Source organism: Pelophylax lessonae (genome assembly GCF_965119305.1).
Source record: "Pelophylax lessonae genome assembly, chromosome: 1".
Lineage (NCBI taxonomy): Eukaryota > Metazoa > Chordata > Amphibia > Anura > Ranidae > Pelophylax > Pelophylax lessonae.
This window is the reverse complement of record NC_138768.1, coordinates 799609528-799631878: the sequence shown is the minus strand read 5'-3', so window position 1 is coordinate 799631878 and position 22351 is coordinate 799609528. Positions and strand designations below refer to the sequence as shown.

Here is a 22351-nt window from a genome sequence, read left to right as displayed (position 1 = left end):
AAAGTAAAAAAAAATATATATTTTTTTAAATTGCAGTTGCCTGGGTGCCAGTGACTGCTGTCAGGTCCACAGAGAGTGTACTGTGCCACTGCCCACCCACCACTGATATATAAGGTGGCACAGCAGCTTGCAAAGTAAAAAAATATATATATTTTTTTAAATTGCAGTTGCCTGGGTGCCAGTGACTGCTGTCAGGTCCACAGAGAGTGTACTGTGCCACTGCCCACCCACCACTGATATATAAGGTGGCACAGCAGCTTGCAAAGTAAAAAAAAAAAAAATTTTTTTAAATTGCAGTTGCCTGGGTGCCAGTGACTGCTGTCAGGTCCACAGAGAGTGTACTGTGCCACTGCCCACCCACCACTGATATATAAGGTGGCACAGCAGCTTGCACTCATAGTACAACAGTAACAACACATTAAAAAAAAATGACAGGCAGAGGCAGGCCACCCCGCAAGGGCCGTCGTGGTCGTGGTGCTGTGATTTCCTTAGGCCCTAGAATAATGCCCAGTGTTCAGAGGCCACCACAGACCCTGAACTCAAAAAATTCTGAGGCCATAGTTGACTGGCTTACACAGGACACCCAATCATCTACAGCTTCCGCTCGGAACCTTAATGTACCATCCTCCTCCAGCTCAGCTTCGGGCACCTCTCAATTTACCACTCGTCAGCCCGCCGGCACCACCACCAACACTAGCACCACAGCCGCTTCACTTGATCCATCAGAGGAGTTATTTTCACATCAGTTGGAAGAAATAAGTGATGCGCAACTATTAGTGCCAGAGGATGTAGATAACGGGGATATGTCTCAGTCAGGCAGCATTATACACATGGACGTACATTGTGATGATGATGATGTTGTACCTGCTGCTGCTGCCTTTGCTGAGTTGTCAAGTGAAGCGGCTGATGATGACGATGTGTCTGTGGATGTCACCTGGGTGCCTGCTCGAAGAGCAGAAGAAGAGGGGGAAAGTTCAGATGGGGAGACAGAGAGGAGGAGGAGACGAGTTGGAAGCAGGGGGAGGAGGTCATCGCAAGGAGCTAGTGGCGCAGTCAGACAGCATGTAGATTCGGCACCCGGGGTCAGCCAGACAGCACGCCAATCAACGCAAGCTGTTGCCACCACCAGAATGCCGTCCTTGCAAAGCTCAGCAGTGTGGCATTTTTTTTGTGTGTCTGCCTCTGATATCAGCGATGCCATTTGTAACCTGTGCCAAAAGAAACTGAGTCGTGGGAAGTCCAACACCCACCTAGGTACAACTGCTTTGCGAAGGCACATGATCTCACACCACAAACGCCTATGGGATCAACACATGAGTAAAAGCAGCACACAAACTGAAAGCCACCATCCTCCTCCTGGTCCAGCATCTTCAGCCACGTCAACCACTGCTGTCCTCCATGCCCCCTATCAACAACCCGCCCCTCCGCCTCTCACCTTCAGCAGTTCCTGCTCATCACCTGCCCACAGTCAGGTGTCTGTGAAGGAAATGTTTGAGCGTAAGAAGCCAATCTCACAGAGTCACCCCCTTGCCCGGCGTCTGACAGCTGGCTTGTCGGAACTCTTAGCCCGCCAGCTTTTACCATACAAGCTGGTGGAGTCTGAGGCCTTCAAAAAATTTGTCGCTATTGGGACACCGCAGTGGAAGGTACCCGGCCGAAATTATTTTTCACAAAAGGCAATCCCCAACCTGTACTCTATTGTGGAAAAGGAAATCATGTCCCGTCTGGCACACAGTGTTGGGGCAAGGGTCCATCTGACCACTGATAGCTGGTCTGCAAAGCACGGTCAGGGCAGGTATATAACTTACACTGCGCATTGGGTAAACCTGCTGGCGGCTGCCAAGCATGGAATGCGTGGCTCTGCTGCAGACGAGTTGGTGACACCGCCACGACTTGCAGGCAGGCCTGCTGCCACCTCCTCTACTCCTCCTACTCCATCCTCTTTGCTAACCTCCTCGGCTGAGTCCTCTTCTGCTGTTGCGTCTTGCTCCACACCAACTGCACCCCCCCTGCTCCCCAGGGGCTATTCCACATGCCGGATACGACAGTGTCACGCTGTCTTGGGGTTGACTTGCCTGAAAGCAGAGAGTCACACCGGACCAGCACTACTGTCCGCCCTGAACGCACAGGTGGATCAGTGGCTGACCCCGCACCAACTGGAGATCGGCAAAGTGGTGTGTGACAACGGCAGCAATTTGTTGGCGGCATTGAATTTGGGCAAGTTGACACATGTGCCGTGCATGGCACATGTGTTGAATCTGATTGTGCAACGTTTTGTGCAGAAGTACCCAGGCTTACAGGACGTCCTCAAGCAGGCCAGGAAGGTGTGTGGCCATTTCAGGCGTTCCTACACGGCCATGGCGCACTTTGCAGATATTCAGCGGCGAAACAACATGCCAGTGAGGCGCTTGATTTGCGACAGCCCGACACGTTGGAATTCAACACTGCTAATGTTCGACCGCCTGCTCCAACAAGAAAAAGCGGTCAACGAGTATTTGTATGACCGGGGTGCTAGGACAGCCTCTGCGGAGCTGGGTATTTTTTTGCCACGTTACTGGACGCTCATGCGCAATGCCTGTAGGCTCATGCGTCCTTTTGAGGAGGTGACAAACCTAGTGAGTCGCACCGAAGGCACCATCAGCGACATCATCCCATATGCATTTTTTCTGGAGCGTGCCCTGCGAAGAGTACTGGATCAGGCCGTAGATGAGCATGAAGAGGAAGAGTTGTGGTCCCCATCACCACCAGAAGCAGCCTTGTCGTTGTCGATTGCTGGACCTGTGGCAACGCAGTGAGAGGAGTCTGAAGAAGAGAAGTCAGAGGAGGAAGGTGGCTTTGAGGAGGTGGAAGACCAACCACAGCAGGCGTCCCAGGGGGCTTGTTGTCACCTTTCGGGGACCCTTGGTGTTGTACATGGCTGGGTGGAGGAAGAGACCTTCAATGACGTCAGTGAGGACAAGGAACGGGACATGGCTAGCTTGGTATCCAACCTTGTGCAAATGGGGAGTTTGCGGTTGTGCAAATGGACTGACTGACTGTTGGCCAATGGCCAGGTGACAACTGCACCCTGTTGGAGGCAGGGGCGCAGCGCAAGGTAGTGAACCCGATAGCAGACTGCTGCGGATGGACCGGAACATGAGCCCAAGATTCCCCAGGGCGCGGAGTCTAAGACCCAGCAGGTGTTCACCATAGCCTCTAGTGGTGAGGATGGACTTGGCTGCAGCTGGGCCCAGGTCGCGGCCCCTGGGGTCCCCCAGGTCACGCTCCGTAGGGAGAGAAGGGAAGCAGCCACTCAGGACACACGGAATGGTGATGGGTAAGCCGAGGTCGGGGTAACAGCCAAACAGGAACAGTCAGTGACAGAGCCAAGCCAAAGTCGGTACACAGTAGATCAAGCACACAGGAAACAGGAAACTAGCAACAGGGAACAGCAAAGCTAGCTGGCCTGCAGTGCACTGGTTAATATAGACTTCCTGTAATGGCCTGGGGTGGAGCCAAACAGGGAGGAGAGATAATAAAAACAGCCAGAAGGAATGGTCTTGCCCTTAATGCAGACATGAGGAATGAGGAAGGATAAGGAGGGACAGGTAAACTACCAGACATTTATTGCATGTCCATGACAATGGGGAGTTTTGTATGTCAGAGTTTGGTCAGACTGTCACTGTGAAGCGGGCGTAACCCTTACACTATAAATATAATAAATAAGAGTAAAAATCTGCCTAGTTGCTATTTCAACGATATTGGTGACCAATCCAGATTGTACTGTGTATGGTGTGCTATCCAAAAATGTAAAATAAAATAAACCTGTGTGATATAAATTGTTGAAAACAGCACTTTATATTTGGTAACACTGTATGATTATTGAAGCGGATAACACATTTATTGATATACTCAGCAGCATTGGAATCACATGAAAACATTGACTTTTCACAAAACAATTTATATCACACAGGTTTATTTTATTTTATTTTATATTTTTGGATAGCACACCATACACAGTACAATCTGGATTGGTCACCAATATCGTTGAAATAGCAACTAGGCAGATTTTTACTGTTGCGCAACACTATTTATTGTATTTATATAGCACAGAGCACTTTCTGAGGAGTGAGGTGTTTGCGGCAGTTGTAAAATCTAGATTAGGGGGGTAGCTCGCAGGATTCCAATCTGATTTTGAGTAACCCTTACACTACCTGATTGATACAATATACCTGATCGTATACACACACTGGATGTTTTAAAGCACGTTATTCCAAACAATTTAGGAATGTTAGGTGATTTATGCCCTTTATGGAATAAAACACAACTCTGCGTCAACTACATAATTTTCCATGGGAGTTTTGCCATGGATCCCCCTCCGGCATGCCACAGTCCAGGTGTTAGTCCCCTTGAAACAACTTTTCCATCACTATTGTGGCCAGAAAGAGTCCCTGTGTGTTTTAAAATTCGCCTGCCTATTGAAGTCTATGGCGGTTCGCCCGGTTCGCGAACATTTGCCGATGTTCGCGTTCGCTGTTCGCGAACGGCGAATTTTAGGTTCGCGACATCACTACTTAGCATTACACATATGGACAATCTTATATGACAACCTAAGTATAGCCGCACCCTCCCCCGGATAGGGACCTTTCCTGTACAGAGAGTTCAACAGCGCCTCGTAAGATCCCATCAACGCCGCGGATGTGGTAACCGCTGCATTTGGCAGGTCAGGGAAGAACCATGCGTGTACATGCATTAGTTGGGCCGCCAGGTAACAAGCCTGCAGATCCGGAGCTGCCAGTCCCCCAGCATAAGCCGGGAGTCTCAACGTGCCAAGAGAGATCCGCGCCGGCTTCGCCCCCCAAATAAATGAGACCAGTATGGAGTCGATACTTGCAAACAACCGCTTGGAAAGATACACCGGCGCTTGCCAAAATAGGTAGAGAAAGCGGGGCAAAAAAATCATTTTAAAGATATTAATTCTACCCATCAGGTTGAGTGGTAATTTGCTCCAGGTGACCAAGGTCTGCTTCAGCCTCTGTATCATCGGAGCAATATTATTATCCACATACCTCTCCACCGGTTGCTGGACGACTACACCCAAGTATCTAAATTTAGTCGCCACCTGGAGGCTGCGCGGAAGCACCAATCCAGAGGCCCGCTGCGGGTCTGCCTTGCCCTTATTAGTTAATTCAACCTCTATTTGTCCTGATGACCATTGTCACCAAAACAGTGATGGCAAATCTAAAACATTGGTGTTGTCACAGAATCAGGAGGTTAGGAAAAATCTTTGATTTGAATGGTTAAACCTGTTCTGGTGACAACAGTCTAAATGGTGATACTAGCCTGCTTTAGAGAGACCTCCCATTACTTTCTAAAGTATCTCTGAAGCTGACCATACAAGGAAGCTGCTTTCTGTCCAACACCTTACAACTGAAAAATTGAAGGAGCCTGGTGGAAAATTGGGGGTTTAAAAGGGGCTGCATCCAATCAGATGCTGACACTGTATGGATATTTTGACAGCTGGCTGGATTGGTTGTCAAAATATAATAGCTGGAGCAGGAGATTAGTGTTTAGCTTGGATTGAGGAATCTTTTAGATTTTTGTAAAATTTTTATTGGGCTTTTATGTGATAGACCAACACAAAGTGGCACATAATCCAAATAAACATCTGAAAAGTGTGGTGTGCATTTGTATTCAGCCACCTTTAGGGTCCTTTCACATGGGCGCTCCGTATGTCCGTATTTCCTCCCATTTTTTTGTGGATGGAAAATGGACATAATGCATGTCAATGGGATTGCGGATGTAACTGGATGACCATTGAATGGAAGAGAACCCTATCTTTCTTCCGTTTAAAAAGACGGAACGGACGCAAAAACGGATGTCAGCGGTCTCATCCGCTGACAACCGCAATCCCATTGACATGCATTATCTCCATTTATCATCCGCAAACGGATGGGATGATAAATGAAAATACGGACCGGATGACACAAGTGTCATCCGTGTCCGTAAAAAAAAAAGTGTCGGAGCGGATTAAAAAATGGTCCGCCCTGTGTGAAAGGACCCTTACTCTGATACCTCTAACTAAATCTAAATTGCCTTCAGAAGTCACCTAATTAGTAAATAGAGTCCACCTGTGTGCAATTTATTCTCAGTATAAATACAGCTGTTCTGTGAAGTCCTCAGAGCTTTCTTAAAGAACCTTAGTGAACAAACCACATGATGGAGGCCAAGGAACACACCAGACAGGTCAGGGATAAAGATGTGGAGAAGTTTAAACAGGGTTAGGTTATAAAAAAAATATGCCACACTTTGAACATCTCACAGAGCACTGTTCAATCCATCATCTGAAAATGGAAAGAGTATGGCACAACTGCAAACCTACTAAGACATGGCTGTCCACCTAAACTGACAGGCCGGGCAAGGAGAGCATTATTCAGAGAAGCAGCCAAGAGCTCCATAGTAACTCTGGAGGAGCTGCAGAGATCCACAGCTCAGGTGGGGGAATCTGTTCACAGGACAACTATTAGTTGTGCACTCCACAAATCTGGTCAATATGGAAGAGTGGCAAGAAGAAAGCCCTTGTTGAAAGAAAGCCATAAGAAGTCCCATTTGCAGTTTGCGAGAAGCTAAGTGGGAGACACAGCAAACCCTACACATACAGTCAGAGCTGCAATGGAATGGTTTAGATCAAAGCATATTCATGTGTTAGAATGGCCCAGGTAAAGTCCAGACCTAAATCCAATAGAGAATCTGTGGCAAGACTTGAAAATTGCTGTTCACAGACACTCTCCACCCAGTCTGACAGAGCTTGACCTATTTTGCAAAGAAGAATGGGCAAAAATGTCACTCTCTAGATGTACAAAGCTGGTAGAGACATCCCCAAAAAGACTTGCAAATGTAATTGCAGCGAAAGGTGGTTGTACAAAGCATTGACTCAGGGGGGCTGAATACAAATGCACTTTTCAGATATTTATTTGTAAACAATTTTGAAAACCATTTATCATTTTCTTACCACTTCACAATTATGTGCCACTTTGTGTTGGTTTATCACATAAACTCTCAATAAAATACATTTACATTTTTGGTTGTAACGTGACAAAATGTGGAAAATTTCAAGGGGTATGAATACTTCTTCAAGGCACTGTATATGTATATTCATATTAAGAGAGGAAGTAAAGGAAGTAAAATCTCCCTGATAGGTAACAGACGAAAATGAAAAATGATTTAATGAGACTAGTGGTATGGTTTCCTCAAAAGCAACAAATAGGTTCTGAAAAGGTAGGTGCTAGCTTTTGTTGTTTTCTAGCAATGAGCTTGCTTATTAAATAAATATCATAGTAGCTTTAAAGTGTTAGTTCCTCTGTTCAGAAAAAATGAAAAGGTGAAGACCGTATATTCTCCCCCCACACTCTAGTCAATTGTACGTATCTCCAGGAATGTTAAGCTATCATTGCCCATGCAGCCAGTCCAGCAGTCTGGGAAACTGAAATCCCGTTCTACTCCCTCTTCTCTGTGCAGTGCTTTCAGGTCAGACCAGAATGATTCACTGTGCAGGCGCTAAACAATCACAATTGCTCTGGTCCACCCCGGGAACTGATGCACAGAGAAAAGAGAGAAGAGCAGGATGTTTAAAGCGGAGTTCCACTCAAAAGTGGAAGTTCCACTTTAAGTGGTCCCGACCCCTGATATGCCAAATTTGGCATATCATTTTTTTTAGGGGAGGAGGGGGTACTGTACCTAGTTTTGACAAGTATCCGCTCCCACTTCCGCTCGGGCCACCTAGGCATCTTCGGCGGAAGTTCTCCTCTCCCCCTCCCTCCCTGCAATCTTCTGGGAAACGTACAGGTCCCAGGAGATTGCCTGGCCAGTCACAACGCGCAATGCGACTCGCGGCATGCCGGCTCCGTTATGGAGAAGATGGAGAGAACCGAGGCACCCGCCGGCCTCATCGCTGAACCGTGAGTATGTGTTTATTAAAAGTAAGCAGCTACACTTTTTGTAGCTGCTGACTTTTAATACACACAAAAGCCAGTGGAACTTCGCTTTAAATGCCTGGACCACTGGGCCATCTGTGTGGGCACTGACAGCTTGAGGTAAGTACAACAGGGATGGGGGGGGTAAAGTATAACATACAAGATAACATACTCTTACCTTTTAATGTGAACTGAAGTAACCAATAGGGTGTAAAGTACATTAGCTCACATCAACCAATCACAAATCAGCTTTCTTTAGTCTAGCCAGAGTAGGCTGTTGTAGGCTGTTAACAGGTTAATTGATATCTGCACATCATTGATTTCACATATGGATATAAATAAGGTCCCTTGTGTTCTCCCATTTATCAACCCTTATGGTGGATTCTGATAATACTGCGTAGGAGAGAGGTTGATCCTTCGTACATTCAAATGTGCGGCAAAAGTCCTGGCTTTCTGATAAAAGTAAAGGGATTTTTCTCTGTCCACAAGGAAATTGTGGTAGATAATGGCTAGCTGTGTGTAAATCTTCAGCTGAGACTTCTTGTTGCCTAAATCCATTGCGGCCGCCAGGGCAAGATGATAGTATCCTGCTGCATCGTATGGATCCTGAAATGTTAAGAGAAAATTTAATGAAAAGCCGTTTTACCCTACCCACCCTGGGTCACAGCCCCACCACCAAAATGATATACCTGAACTTTCTGGTCCTAATTATTTAAAGTATGAAGAGAAGTTTATCATTCTCTATTAGACGTTTATGTATAATATGGTTCCTGCGCTAACATGGATTCTCTCAGTCACCCTGATGCTGCACCACGAAAACTGGTACTAAAACAGTTGCAGATGCCAATAATTTAAGGGGGTTGTAGTGCACTTCTGGGTGTTAAAATGTGTAGAAGTGCTTGTGTGTAATTTCCAACTAAAAATAAATAAATAAATTTGCAAAAATTGGGTGTGTTGTTTTCCTATTCCAAATGTTTCAAAATCTTTTAAAATCTATCCTTGATTTTTATACATTTGAATTTATAAGGTGCTTGTGTGAATAACTTATTCCAATAAAATTATTAAATTATTAGAGGTGCAATGGTGCTTCTTATAGGTGCTTTCTAAAAAAGTGCTCTGTGCATCCACAGGGCTCATTAAATTAATGATGGGGCCATCATAGTGTAGTATTTAAAACTTTTAATGTATAATAATATAACGGACTTACATATAGAAAAGCTTTTTCCAGTGTTCAAAACAACGCTTTTTTAGAAAGCACCTATAAGAAGCACCATTGCACCTCTAATAATTTAATAATTTTGTTGGAATAAGTTATTCACACAAGCACCTTATAAATTCAAATGTATAAAAATCATTTATTTCCATCATTCCATTTGGAATAGGAAAACAACACACCCAATTTTTGCAAATTTATTTATTTATTTTTAGTTGGAAATTACACACAAGCAGTTCTACACATTTTAACACCCAGAAGCGCACTACAACCCCCTTAAATTATTATAATCCTCTATTGACTTCAAACATCAAGTCACGTGTTTGTCTAAATACATATAACCACTTTAATACCGGGCACTTTCACCTTCTTGCTGCCCAGGCCAATTTTCAGCTTTCAGCGCTGTCGCCTTTTGAATGACAATTGCGCAGTCATGCAACATTGTAATCACACAAAATTTTTTAACATTTTTTTGAGACGGATAGAAATTTATTTTGGTGGTATTTATTCACCACTGGATTTTTTTAATGTTTTGCTAAAAAAAAATTGTGAAAAAAAAAGGTTTTTCTTCAAGGTCAAGTTTCTGCTATAAAATTCTGTAAGTAAGTATTTTTCTCCTTCACTGATGTGCACTGATGGGCACTGATAGGCTGCAGTGATGGGCACTGATGAAACAGCACTAATGAGGCGGCACTGATGAGAAGGCACTAATATGAAGCACCGATAGGCGGCACTGATGAGCACTGATAGGTGGCACTTATGGGCACTGATGGCAGCACAGATGGGTAATGAAAGGCAGCACTGATTGGAATCATTTCAGGGGGGTTGATTGGCATTACTGCTGGGCACTGTTGGGGCTGCCCTGATAATCTGCGCACTGATGGTCAGTGCCCTGATTGACTGTGCAGATCTCCCCTGTAAGGAAATGCCGCTGATTGGCTTTCCTCTCCTCAGTCAGTGTGAGGAAACGAAAGCCAAAAACCGGCATTTCCTTGTTTACATGTGATCAGCTGTGATTGGACACAGCTGGTCACATGGGTAAAGAATCTCGTCATCGGTTCTCATCACCGTTTCCCAGAATGAGGGAGCCACCTTGCGCCCGTCATTTTACAATACGGTGGGAGGGAGGTGGTTAAAGGATATTGGGCTTTGAATTAGAAAATTAATCTGGATTGTGCCAGCCATACGCTATATTCAGGTTCACATTATTAGGTTTGTTTTGATGTGTTTCTTCCTTACCTTAAGGTGATAAAATATGATGTCTCCCAGGATGAGGTAGACCTTCATGTAGTAGATGGCTTCTTCCTCCAGCTCCAAAGGGGAAGAGCACAAGGAAAGGGCCTTCAGGTAGAAATGTTCAGCCAGTTCACACTGATTCAGATGACTATAGATTCCAGCTAGTCTGTGATAAGCTACTCGCTCGTTCAGCTGATTCCCTAAAATACAGACTGTTATTCAGCTGGTTATATTGGAAAAAACATACACTATATCTGTCATGGGGATGGGAACTAACAGTTTATCCAAAGAAAGGTAAACAATATTTTATATTCCAGTGATCCTGAATTTTATTAAAATATGCTATTATAATGGTTTACCAGTACTTCTTAGTTTAGGTCAACTAATTTAAAACAGTTAAGTTCCAGAGCCATTTTCCAATCTTAGATCCCAATGTATTAATTGGGCTACTAATAACTTTGTTAATGGTTACGATACAGATGTAAGGTGTCATTTTTTTTTTTTTTTTTGGGGGGTGGGGAGGGGGTGGAGAAATATATATTTTTTCAATTTGACCAGTGATAATTTAAAACATTTTATTATATTATTATAAATGTTTGTAATGTTTGCACAAATTTCACTCAGGCTTCACACATTTCACCAAGTGAATCCAGTATAACATTTGTGAGAGTTGTGCAAATCTTGTGTAAAAAACTATATAAATATAGACCCCCAAGTGTTACTAAAGAGAAAACGTGCTAATTTTAATCTTTTTTTAATGTATTCTGTAAATTGGTATACATTTATGAAATCATGTTTCTGGTTTAACACATGAACAGGCTATTTTAAAACTAAACTAAGGATTTTTATTAAAAAAAAAATGGGCTTGTGTTTTGGTTTTCACCAAAGTTGGCCATACACAAGTAAAATTTCGAATGATCATTCCAACAGAAATTTCTATGTAAATTCACAGTACATTCGTTGTCTTGACCAATGTCATTTGAATGTACTTTAAAATATTTTTGCTTTTAACATTCAATTTTGGAACAAATGGATTTTACCAAATAAAAATGATATGCACTATATAAAAAGGAATTCGTTTGAGAAGAATTTTCCATCCTATGCCTTCAAATTTTCTCGTTGCTGCTGTCAAAAACAACCCCACAAATGATTTGAAAATATCCTTAAAGTGGAATTAAATTCCACCAGGTGGGGATGGGTTCTTGCAATAACGTGCAAGAAAATTGCTATGAACATGGGAAGAAGGGTTGAAGTTTTTTGGAAAAGAGATTTTCCAAAACATATAACTCCTAACAAATTTCTATTGTGGGACTTTAATTTTGCTTCAATGTGTTAGGTACCATTTCACATAGCTACACAAATTACCAAAATTCATAATTGTGGAGAAATGTTTTCCAGACAATGCAAACAATTGTTTCAAATCACTAAAATATTTATTAATATTATTTTTAGGTAAGACGTTTTTGCTAAAACTACAAACTACTTTAACCCCCCAAGAGTACACCTTTCAATATTGGTCTATAAAACACGGGTCTCACCACCAGAAGTGAACTAATATTTTGTGTAATACAGACATGTAAGGTCTCTTCTGCAATAAAATACACTTACCTGCCTGTTCACAACCCTACACTGTTCGAATGTAGATGGAGCTGCGCATGTGCGATGACATTTAAATCTTTTTGGCACAATGCCAATGTGTCGGAATAAATGACTCCTGCGCATGCACGGGAGTGATTTTATCCTGCACTGACCAATCAAGACAGCCGAAGGCTGGACCAAAGAAGAAGTCAAGGTGAAGATGCGATGAAGGACCTTCTGGGCATTGGACTGTTAGAGAATAGTTGAGTATTTCTTTACTTTAAAGTAAGTATAGTTGAGTATTTCTTTACTTTAAAGTCAGGCCCTGTAAAAACAGTCATGGAAATTCATAGAGAGTGCTGCTGGCACTTTTCATAATTCCACCGCACACCCGTGCAACATGTGACATTGTTTGCAACAAGTTTAAAGATGCACTGGAAGCTTGTTTATGAATTTATCACTCCTCTGACAGGGCTATAGAAATCATCCCAATTTTACACTATTTGACATAGTCAGGGCCGTCCCACCTACAGTGTAGGGATATAATTGATGCCAGAGTATTGATTACAGGACACTCTATCCACAGTGCATGTCCAGTCTTGTGTATTTTCAGGCCCCTGGCTGCACAATGTCATTGGTTGTTATGGTATAGGCAGCCACCTGCATCCTAGCAACCAATGATACTGTACAGCCCAAGCTACCAGCATCCTAACAACCAATGATGCTGTGTGGCCCTGTTGGCAGAATCCTGGCAACCACCAAAGTAGGTGGGTCCAGCATAACCCTGAACATAGTTACTCAAAAAATGATTTTTTTATTCTTTAACTCCACTCCTTGATTATGATGTTGAAGTATTTCATTTTAAATTGTGTTGCAGGTATAACACCACAATACTAAAGTGTCATAATTAATAACCTAATGAATTTGTGACATATGTTGTAACCCTCTATGACATTGTTGCAAATGTTGCATACTTTTTGGGATAATAAAGATAATAGTGGGAATCTATTGAAGTACTTTCTTGGAAGAACTAAAAGTTACAATTGGGGTGCAGGTTACCTTCATGCAAAAGTGTGCTAGCTCTATGTTTTTTAAGGAAACTAATACAGGTCAAGTATTTACCTAAATTCACACTCAGTGCTAATGCTGTTTTGGCATAGTCCAGTGCTTCTTCATATTCCTTAATGCTCATTAATAAGCCGGTAAGTTTATTACAGAGCTCAAGTTCAGCTTTCTCATTCCCCGTCTTCACAGCAAGTGGAAGGGCGCAATCCTGAACAAATAGTTAAAAACACATAAAGAACAAAGCCAAAGATATATCTAAAAACCAGTACAAAGTGTAACCTCAGACCCATAACATCTTATGATTATTTAAAAAAAAAAACATGGTGAAAATGTTACCATTTTCAGTCCTTATGGGATTACTAGGTGTTGCACAGTAAATATGCCAGGTCTGTTGTGTTTTAGTGCAGAGGTTCCTGGTGCAGGATGAAGGTGAGTATTTTGCAAAATGGGTGTCCTAGTTTTGGACATTAGTATAGGGTTCAGTCAGGTTAGACTCCATTCACACTTGTACGACTCCAAAGTTGCACGGACTTTGGACTGCAACTTGATGCAACTTAGCGAAAATTTGGATGGGTTTACCTTGGATACGACCAGGGCCATCTTTAACATTGAATGGACCCTGGGCAAGCATTTTCTTTGGCTCACCCAAATTTACTTATCAACTATTTGCAGGCAGAGCGAGCTCAAGGGGCAGCTGCTTTGGGCCCCACAACAATGACTGGGCCTGGAGCAGCTGCCCTTTTCGCCCTGTGCTAAAGATGGCCCTGGATACGACTTTGGCTTTGACCAGTGATAATGGACAACTATTGCACACAAGTTGCATTGTATAACATTCAGGTACGACTTTCCTGCAATTTCTGAGGGTTAACATTTATAGTCTTTGGCCCTCAAGTTGCATGAAAGTCAGACCAAAGTAGTGCAGTAACTACTTTGAAGTTGCTGCAACTTTAAGTCGCACATATATGAATATATGAATGGATATTATTGGAAAACATGGGAAAACGACTTTTCATGCAACTTTGATGTCCAAAATTGCATGACAAGTTGCACGTGTGTAAATGGAGCCTAAGTGTGGGTATTTTTTGGGTTTGGGGGGGGGGGAGGGTAGTTAATGGTTAAGTAAATATTTTTGGCATGGGGTAGTAAGGAACGTTGCCACACTTCAGACAATACCAGTACTTCTCAATCACTACACTGAGACTAATGCTGGCTATTTCTATAAAAATTCTCAGTATATTTGACGACTTGACAAATATTGTTTGAAAATGCTTTAAAATGTTGTTTGCTTTTAACATTTTATTTTGGAATAAATGGATTTCATAAAATTAAAACTGCATACTCTTAGGAATTTGTTTGTTTGAGAAAAATGTTCTACCTTGGTCCTTCAAAATTTATCATCACTACAGAACGTCAATTTGACCCCACTAACTAGTAAAAAATTTAACAAACTTTTTTTTTTTTATTTCAAACAAAATTCTGGCCAGCATAACAGTTACAGACTCCTGACATCATAACAAAGCCTAATTGAATGTAAGCACAGTCAATGATAATGATAAATAATGGTAAAATAGCAGTCAGACCGGGCCCTCTGTAGATGAGGTGCAGCAGGGCAACTGCTGAATCTCAAAGTCATTTTTCTGGATATTGCTTTTGACAATGTTATATTGTGCATATATGTATACAAAGTGCCAGAACAAGGTCACCTAGAGCCCATGCCAAATTGTGTGCGCCCCCTCCGCCTAATATGTATGAACATTATATGTCAGCAAAAATCCCCCCCCCCCAAAAAAAAAAAGGAAAATTGAGCACTAATCTGCATACTTACCCCTAAGCAAAAATTCCCCCTCCTACCAGTACAAATTCACCCCCTACTGAAATCCCCATTCCAGCAAAAATATTTGCCCCCAGCTCAAATCCTCTCCCCATATGCCCCCAGCACAAATCCCCCCGTAATCCCCCTACCAGCACAAATTCCCCTTCTCCAAGCCCCATCGTAACACAAATCCCCCCCCCCCCGCCAAATTTCCGCTACTCCCCCCACTACCATATGACCTTGTCTAGCATAAACCACCCCAAATCCCCCTCCCAACACAAATCCCCGCAAATCACTATTCCTACCACACCTCCCCAAATTTCCCCTCCTAGAACTATTCTTACCCCCTGAGACCCCCCAATTCCCCCTCCTAACAAAAATCCCCTCCCCCCAATCTCCTCATTGTGCCCACCTACCTCATATGATGCCACAGTGCCCTTCTGCCTACCCTTGTTCCAGTATACAGTATAATAATCTTAGCAATAGGTTGCAGCACACTTCAGTTTTTTTTTTATAAAGAAAAGTTCAGCATTCAATGCAGAATATATTCATCTTGTTTGCTCCCCATGCAAAACCCCAACCCCCCCCCCCCCTCCCTGCTTCGTAGCAACACCATTTGCACCCTTGATCATGCACTGGTGGCTCTGCATATAAAAACATTTGCAAAAATGCTTACTGTAGAATAAAGTTTAATTCATACTCTACCCGGTAAAAGGTCACCGCCTTGTCTCTGTCACTGGTCCCATTGAAAAATATATCTCCACAAGCTTCATACAGGGCCATTCCTAGCTTTGGGTCTCCAGTACACAAAGCTACATTCTGAGCTACCTGGGAGGAAAACAGTGCTACATTCAAAAAGATGTACATGTATAAAGAAGTCATAAACAGGTTCTCTTTTTAATCATTAGTCACCCAGAATTGGCAACATCACACAAATTTCAATTTTGGTGGAATCTAATATGTACACTGTAATATGTACACTGATACTCTCATTTACTATACTCAAGTAGCCACAACCATACGTTAAGGGGGCAGCACAAGACCTAACTAAGGTACAATACAGCAATGAACTCCTCTGTAGGGTCTCAACCAATTGATTGTGATAGTTCTTCATATAAATCATACAGCCTCCAATAGCTCATTCAGAATTTAGGGTTACAGATTATTCATCACTTAGGCCAAGTTTAGAGGGGGCATTAAAAAAGTGCAGTTGAACTGCGTTTTTTTTCGCTCCCTCAACCATCCCCTCTTAAGCTGCAATGGCAGTGGATGGAGGTGTTTGCATTCATAGTTTTGAGGCTTCACTATGTGCCTGCAACAAAAACTATCCAACATATCGTTATCGGCTGACAGCAAGCAATATATGCAGTTGTGGCGCCTTTGTTTGAAAAAAGATGGGTTAAAAATGGGTTAAAACAGCCAGTGAGAAGGAAATATGAAGCCTGTCTGAACGCAGATTGTTTTTCAAAGGGGCGTTGGTTTTAGATGCATGTTTCAACCCAGCCTACAGTTTAAAATACAGCAACAAATAGGGCTAGCCTTGTATTTTGTATAATTCTTTCAAAGGGATGCAGATACTGCAGCTTTTCTTATCAGAACACTGAGTGCATCAGCTGATTATAAAGAATCAGTCCCTCCCTTCCTAGCAGAAACAGGTAGAGAAATCTGCAACATACTTTGTTTAAATCCTGTTGTTAGAATCACTCTTAGGGGAATTTTTCCTCAACTAAAGTGGACTTGCTCTTATGGAGATCCACAACTGGATCATTTTTCAGAGGGCAACACAAGTGTAAATAAGGTCTTATTGGAAAAATGTATAAATGTACTGCCTATCAAAAGATTAACTAAAATAGACAATTTGCAGCTAATTTTTAACGAATTAGGCAATTTAAGACATGTATCAATATTTGCATATAGTCCCCACTCGAATGGTTGTATCAGTTTAAGTTTGTGTACCTGAATATACAGATCCACCAGCTCATTCTGACCCAGAATATAATAAATCTTCCCAGCCATTAACCATGCATAGGCTTCCTTCTCTTTGGCTTGAAGGTCAATACAAATACCCAGACACCTTTTGGTGTATTCCAGGGCCGACCTGCAGGCTCTAAAACAAGCAACATGTCTGAATTTAGTATTGAAATATAGCATAAAACAACCTTACACTAGATCGAATTCTAACGCCACAACATTTAGGGTATTAAAGCATTCTGTGCCACAAATAATTGTCATGTGTCATAAACAATTAACACGTCTTGTTTTCCATAAAGACCATTTCTGAGCTGCCTGTACTGTCCACCAGGGATTCATCTGACAGAGTGACAACACAGGATAACATTTGGTAGACAGTTGTCACTCCATTATATCAAGTACCTTAACAGGAACCTTAATGGCAGGATCTTCAGGTATTATATTAACATATTAAAGATTTAATGAGGTTTTGTGATTGCATTAAGATCTCCTTTAACAATGCTCAACATATTACATAAGAACAGGGGTCATCAAACTACGGCCTGCGAGCCACATCTGATTCAAAACAAGATTTTATCTGGCCTGCAGCTAGGGATAATGGCGTATCCTCAGACTGAGAATTCAGATTAGTTGGTCTCCACTTCTGACCCCAATGTATTGGGAAAATCTGATGGAGACCCTGATGTTTGGGGGTACGGAACCTGGTGTAAGTGGAGCTCTGAAGTGATGGGGAGGCTTCTGATGTAAAAGGGGTGACTCTGATGTGAAGGGGGCCTCTGATGTGAAAGATGTGGGGGGGGGGGATTTTGGTGTGATGGTGAGGCTTCTGATGTAAAATGGGGAGGGAGGTTCTGATGTGATGGGGAGGCTTCTGATTTGAAAGGGGGACCGTGAAGTTGTTTCTTGGAGACCATTTATTCATTCATTTAAATCTTATACAAAAACTCATAAAACTGTTTTTTTCTGGGTTTTTTTTGGCTTGCAAATTCTTGTAAAATATACAATGTTCGTCTGATACTGAAAATTGCTCTAGAATGTTGGATTTCATGTATATTAAATGTTTTGTATATCAGAGGGAAGATATGTCAAGCTTTTACTGCCCTGTGTCTCCTTTTGAATAAGAAAATTCCTGTTGTGATTATTGATGTAACAGACTTCAATGAAGAAAAACGAATTCAAGAGGCACTGCAACTTTGATGTGAGGTCATACAAAGTACTGAGAAGACATAGTCGGTGAGGTAGAAAAAAGACACCAGTCCATCCAGTTCAACCTGTGGTGTGTGTGCATTGGTTTTTGTCAATAGTGAATCATATATCCCTGTATGTTGTGATCGTTAGGGTGCCCATCTAATAGTTTTTTTAAACTATTGACGTTCCCTGCTGATGGATGAGAATTCAACATCCTTACCGCACTGACAGTAAAGAACCTTCTAGCAGTTTAAGGGGAAACCGCTTCTGTTCCAACTTCACATTACATCCTTCTTGAGGACTGGTGTCCAGAACTGGACGGTATACTCAAGATGCAGCCAGACCAGAGTCTTGTAGAGTAGGAGAATTATGGTTTTATCTCTGGAGTGAATCCCCTTTTTAATGCATGCCAATATTCTGTTGGCTTTGCTTGCAGCAGCTTGGCATTGCATGCCATTGCTGAGCCTGTCAGCAAAACATTCAAAGAGCTCACTGGCTCAGGTTGAGCTGCTCACAGCAGACAAGGCTACTCTCCAGAGGGTACCCTAGCTGGTTACCAGAAAAAAAACATGCACCAAAGGAAGGAGCACCAAACTAAAGGATAACAAAGTTCAAACTCAATTATTAATTTGTACCAAAAAACAATCAGAAAAAACTCCCCCTTCATCAGGACTTTAGTTTAAATAAGAGCCTTGAATGGACTCAAAATAGAGATTTCTTGTGTGAAGCTAATGTAGGGAAGCTAATTGCTGGATGGGGAGATTTACTGGCCCTCAGTATCTGCATGTGCAATCAAGATCTTGATTGCTCATTAAAGGAATATAATTCACCTGTTAGATAGTTGTCATTAAAACTCAAGATCCTTAGTGGGGACACAGACATCATTTCAAAACTTAGCGGGGTTCTAACCCTCTATCAATAAATCTGCTTTATATGTATGCTTGTTAAACATATACTGTATGTCTAAATGTAGCGGTTTCCTCCATCTAAAACAGATTGGTGAATTTCCATTGCCAGGTTATTGTATTCTGCCAGCCAGTGCTTTTGGCTGTCAGAATACCTGAATAGTGACTGCATTTGATTGGATGCAGGCGCTGTTCGGCCACCAATTTTTCAACAGACTCCTTTGATGAATTTCAGCTGAGCCAGCAGGAATATTATATATATAATAATAATAATATGCAGTGTATGGCCAGATTTATTTTAATGATAATGTGAAACTCCAATCTTTTCTTCCAGTTATTTTTGATGGCTTGGGCCATGAGACCCTATGGGGTTGATTTACTAAAACTAAAGAGGGCAAAATCTGGTGCAGCTGAGCATGAGTCAGTCAGCTTCTAACTTCAGCTTGTTTAAATAGTTCACAATGATCTGACACGAAAGTAGTACGACTTCAGATGTGACTTTACCCTGTGACTTCATGTCCAACTTAATTGTGACTTCAATAAATGGGAACCGACTTTGATCCGACTTTGAGATGATTGAAACTTGTCCTTTGACCAATCAAGACAATTCCTTTGCTTCTGGTATGGATAAAACCTTACTCCAAATTTATAAAAAACAAAATGGTGTGGGGTCCCCCCCCAGTCCATACCACGCCCTTTGAGTCTGGTATAGATCTTGATTGGGAACCCTCACACCAAAAAAAAAATGGTGATTTCTTCCTCTGCTCTTCTCCCTCCACTGATGCCTTCTCCCTCCACTGATGTCTTCTTCCTCTGGTCTTCTCCCTCCACTGATGTCTTCTTCCTCCAGAGAGGTCTTCTCCCTCTTCTGATGTCTTCTTCCTCCTCTGCCACCGACCTGCTAAAAATTAAAAAAACGGTCCTCCTTCGATGCTGGCTGCAAACGTTGTCAGCACCGATGTCTGCCAGTTCCTATATAGCCATAATGTGGCCATCTGGTGATGTCACCCAGAAATTCTGCCCCTTGTGATGTCACGACCCATGTTGAGGGCATGTGGCCTACTATGGTCCAGAGGGGGACTCACCCCCCCTTTTTCCTGTCCTACCGGGCTACATGGTCAAAAAAGGGTCTGGTATGGATTTTTGGGGAGCCCCATGCCATTTTTTTTTATTTTGGCGTGGGGTTCCCCTTCAAGATCCTCATCGCATGCCACAAGTTGGATCAATTAAGATTCAAATCAATGGGCTGAAAACATGCCCAAGTAAGACCAAAGTAACGCAGGAACCCTTTTCAAAGTCAGACTACACAAGTGGTACCAGTTAAGACGGCTCTCATAGGGAACCATTGATTTTGACATGTCATGCGACTTGTGCTCTCAAAGTCGGAGCACATGCCGGACCAGTGAGAACTGGCCCTTAAACTTTGACAAAAAAAACCTGGAAGCTGATTGGTTTCTATTCACAGCTGCAGCAGATTTTGCACGCTCCACTTTTAGTAAATCAACCCCTATATGTCTATTATTATTGATATTAGCCCTTGACAGCTATCATCCAATCAGGAGATATGTTTTTTTTATGTTATAACAGTGATCAGAACAGTTCTAGAAGGTGCTTTAAGATGGTCAGATCCAATTATTCAGTGGCTTAAGTAGATATCCCATTGTCACTGGTACTATGATATGGTTTAAAAGGTTCTAAAGAAAATAAAAATCCATTGTTGAAACCTATTTCCAGACCATATCACCACAATAAACAGCACACATTTCAATTCTGATCTCACCTTTCAGTACCTAGAGATAAGTACAGTTGACTGATGGTTTCAAGTACTTGGCCTTCCAATACTTTGTCTGCCATTTTCCTGGCTAAGGACAATTGGTATTCATTGTAAATGATGCACTGAGCCTCATTAACCAAATATGTGCTGTAGAACTGACACAGAAGCTGGACGGCATGGAGCTGACCTGTCCAAAAGGAAACAGAAAAATTGACACTCGCTCTCAGTTTATGATGTATTTTGAGCAATGGCTTATATTAAAATACATTTGGGGATTTACCATATCTATCTAACATAAATCTGTCCATGTCTTACTAATCAATGGATGTATAATCTCGATAGCCTGCAGCTACAAATTTGTAATAGGTCATGTAAGGCTCCATTCACACTTGTGTGACTTGTCATGCAACTTTGGACATTAAAGTGGCATGACATGTCTCCCATGTTTTCCAATGTTAACCATTTATTTATGTGCAACTTCGGCCCCTTTCACACTTGCACGACTCCAAAGTTGTGGCGACCTTGGAATGTAACTTGGGTGCAACTTTGATGCAATTTTGGATGGGTGCAACTTGGATACGACTTTGGCTTTGACCAGTGATAATGGAAAACTGTTGCACACAAGTTGCATTGAATAAAATTCAGGTACAAATTTCATGCAAATTCTGAGGGTCAACATTGAAGTCTAAGGCCCTTAAGTTGCATGAAAGCCGGACCAAAGTAATGCATGAACTACTTTGAAGTTGCTACAACTTTAAGTCATGCATATATGAATGGTTATCATTGGAAAATATGGGGAACGACTTGTTGCACAAGTGTAAAAGGGGCCTTAAAGTTGCAGCGACTTCAGAGTAGTTAATGCACGACTTTGGTCCAACTTTCATGCAACTTCAGTGTTAGACTTCAATGTTAACCCTCAAAATTTGCATGAAAATCCTACCTGAATGTTATACAATGCAACAGTTGTGCAACAGTTGTTCATTATCACAGGTCAAAGTCCTATCTAAGTCAAACTCATCCGAAGTTGTGTCAAAGTTGCACCAAAATTGCACTACGAACTTTGGGGTTGTACAAGTGTGAATGGAGCCCTTTCACACTTGTGCAACTTGTCATGCAACTTTGGACATCAGAGTTACACGACATGTCGTTCCCCATGTTTTCCAATGATACCCATTCATGTATGCGCAACTTAAAGTTGCAGCAACTTCAAAGTAGTTCATGCACTACTTTGGTATGACTTTCATGCAACTTGAGGGCCAAAGACTTCAATGTTAACCCTCAGAAATGGCAGGAAAGTCGTACCTGAATGTTATACAATGCAACTTGTGTACAACAGTTGTCCATTAAAACTGGTCAAAGCCAAAGTCGTATCGAAGTTGCACCCATCCAAAGTTGCATCAAAACTGCACCAAAGTTGCATTAGGGCCCTTTCACACTTGTGCGACCCAAAAGTCACGCACTTTTGCCACGATTTTGCGGCAATTATTTTGCCGCGATTTTGACTGGACTTGAAGCAATGCCTATGTCTATGGACCTCAAAGTGCATTAAAAACAGACCAAAGTAGTGCTGGGACTACTTTGAAGTCTTCGCAACTTGAAGTTGCACAGATATGAACGGTACTCATTGGAAATCATGGAGTACGGCTTTTTATGCGA

General features: G+C 42.2%; 1 protein-coding gene across 2 annotated transcripts in view; it reads right to left on the bottom strand.

Moving 5' to 3' along the window:
* Positions 1–8293: 8293 nt before the first annotated feature.
* SH3TC1 (SH3 domain and tetratricopeptide repeats 1) overlaps positions 8294–22351 on the bottom strand; it is an 89400-nt gene continuing 75342 nt past the window's right edge. For both annotated transcript variants that reach the window (XM_082269142.1, XM_082269143.1), the window contains 6 exons: positions 20702–20882; positions 16814–16964; positions 15563–15685; positions 13102–13252; positions 10405–10601; positions 8294–8558 (listed from right to left, as the gene is read on the bottom strand). In XM_082269142.1, the coding sequence (XP_082125268.1) occupies positions 8325–8558; positions 10405–10601; positions 13102–13252; positions 15563–15685; positions 16814–16964; positions 20702–20882 (1037 nt within the window). In that variant the 3' untranslated portion in view covers positions 8294–8324. The remainder of the gene's footprint in view (positions 8559–10404; positions 10602–13101; positions 13253–15562; positions 15686–16813; positions 16965–20701; positions 20883–22351) is intronic.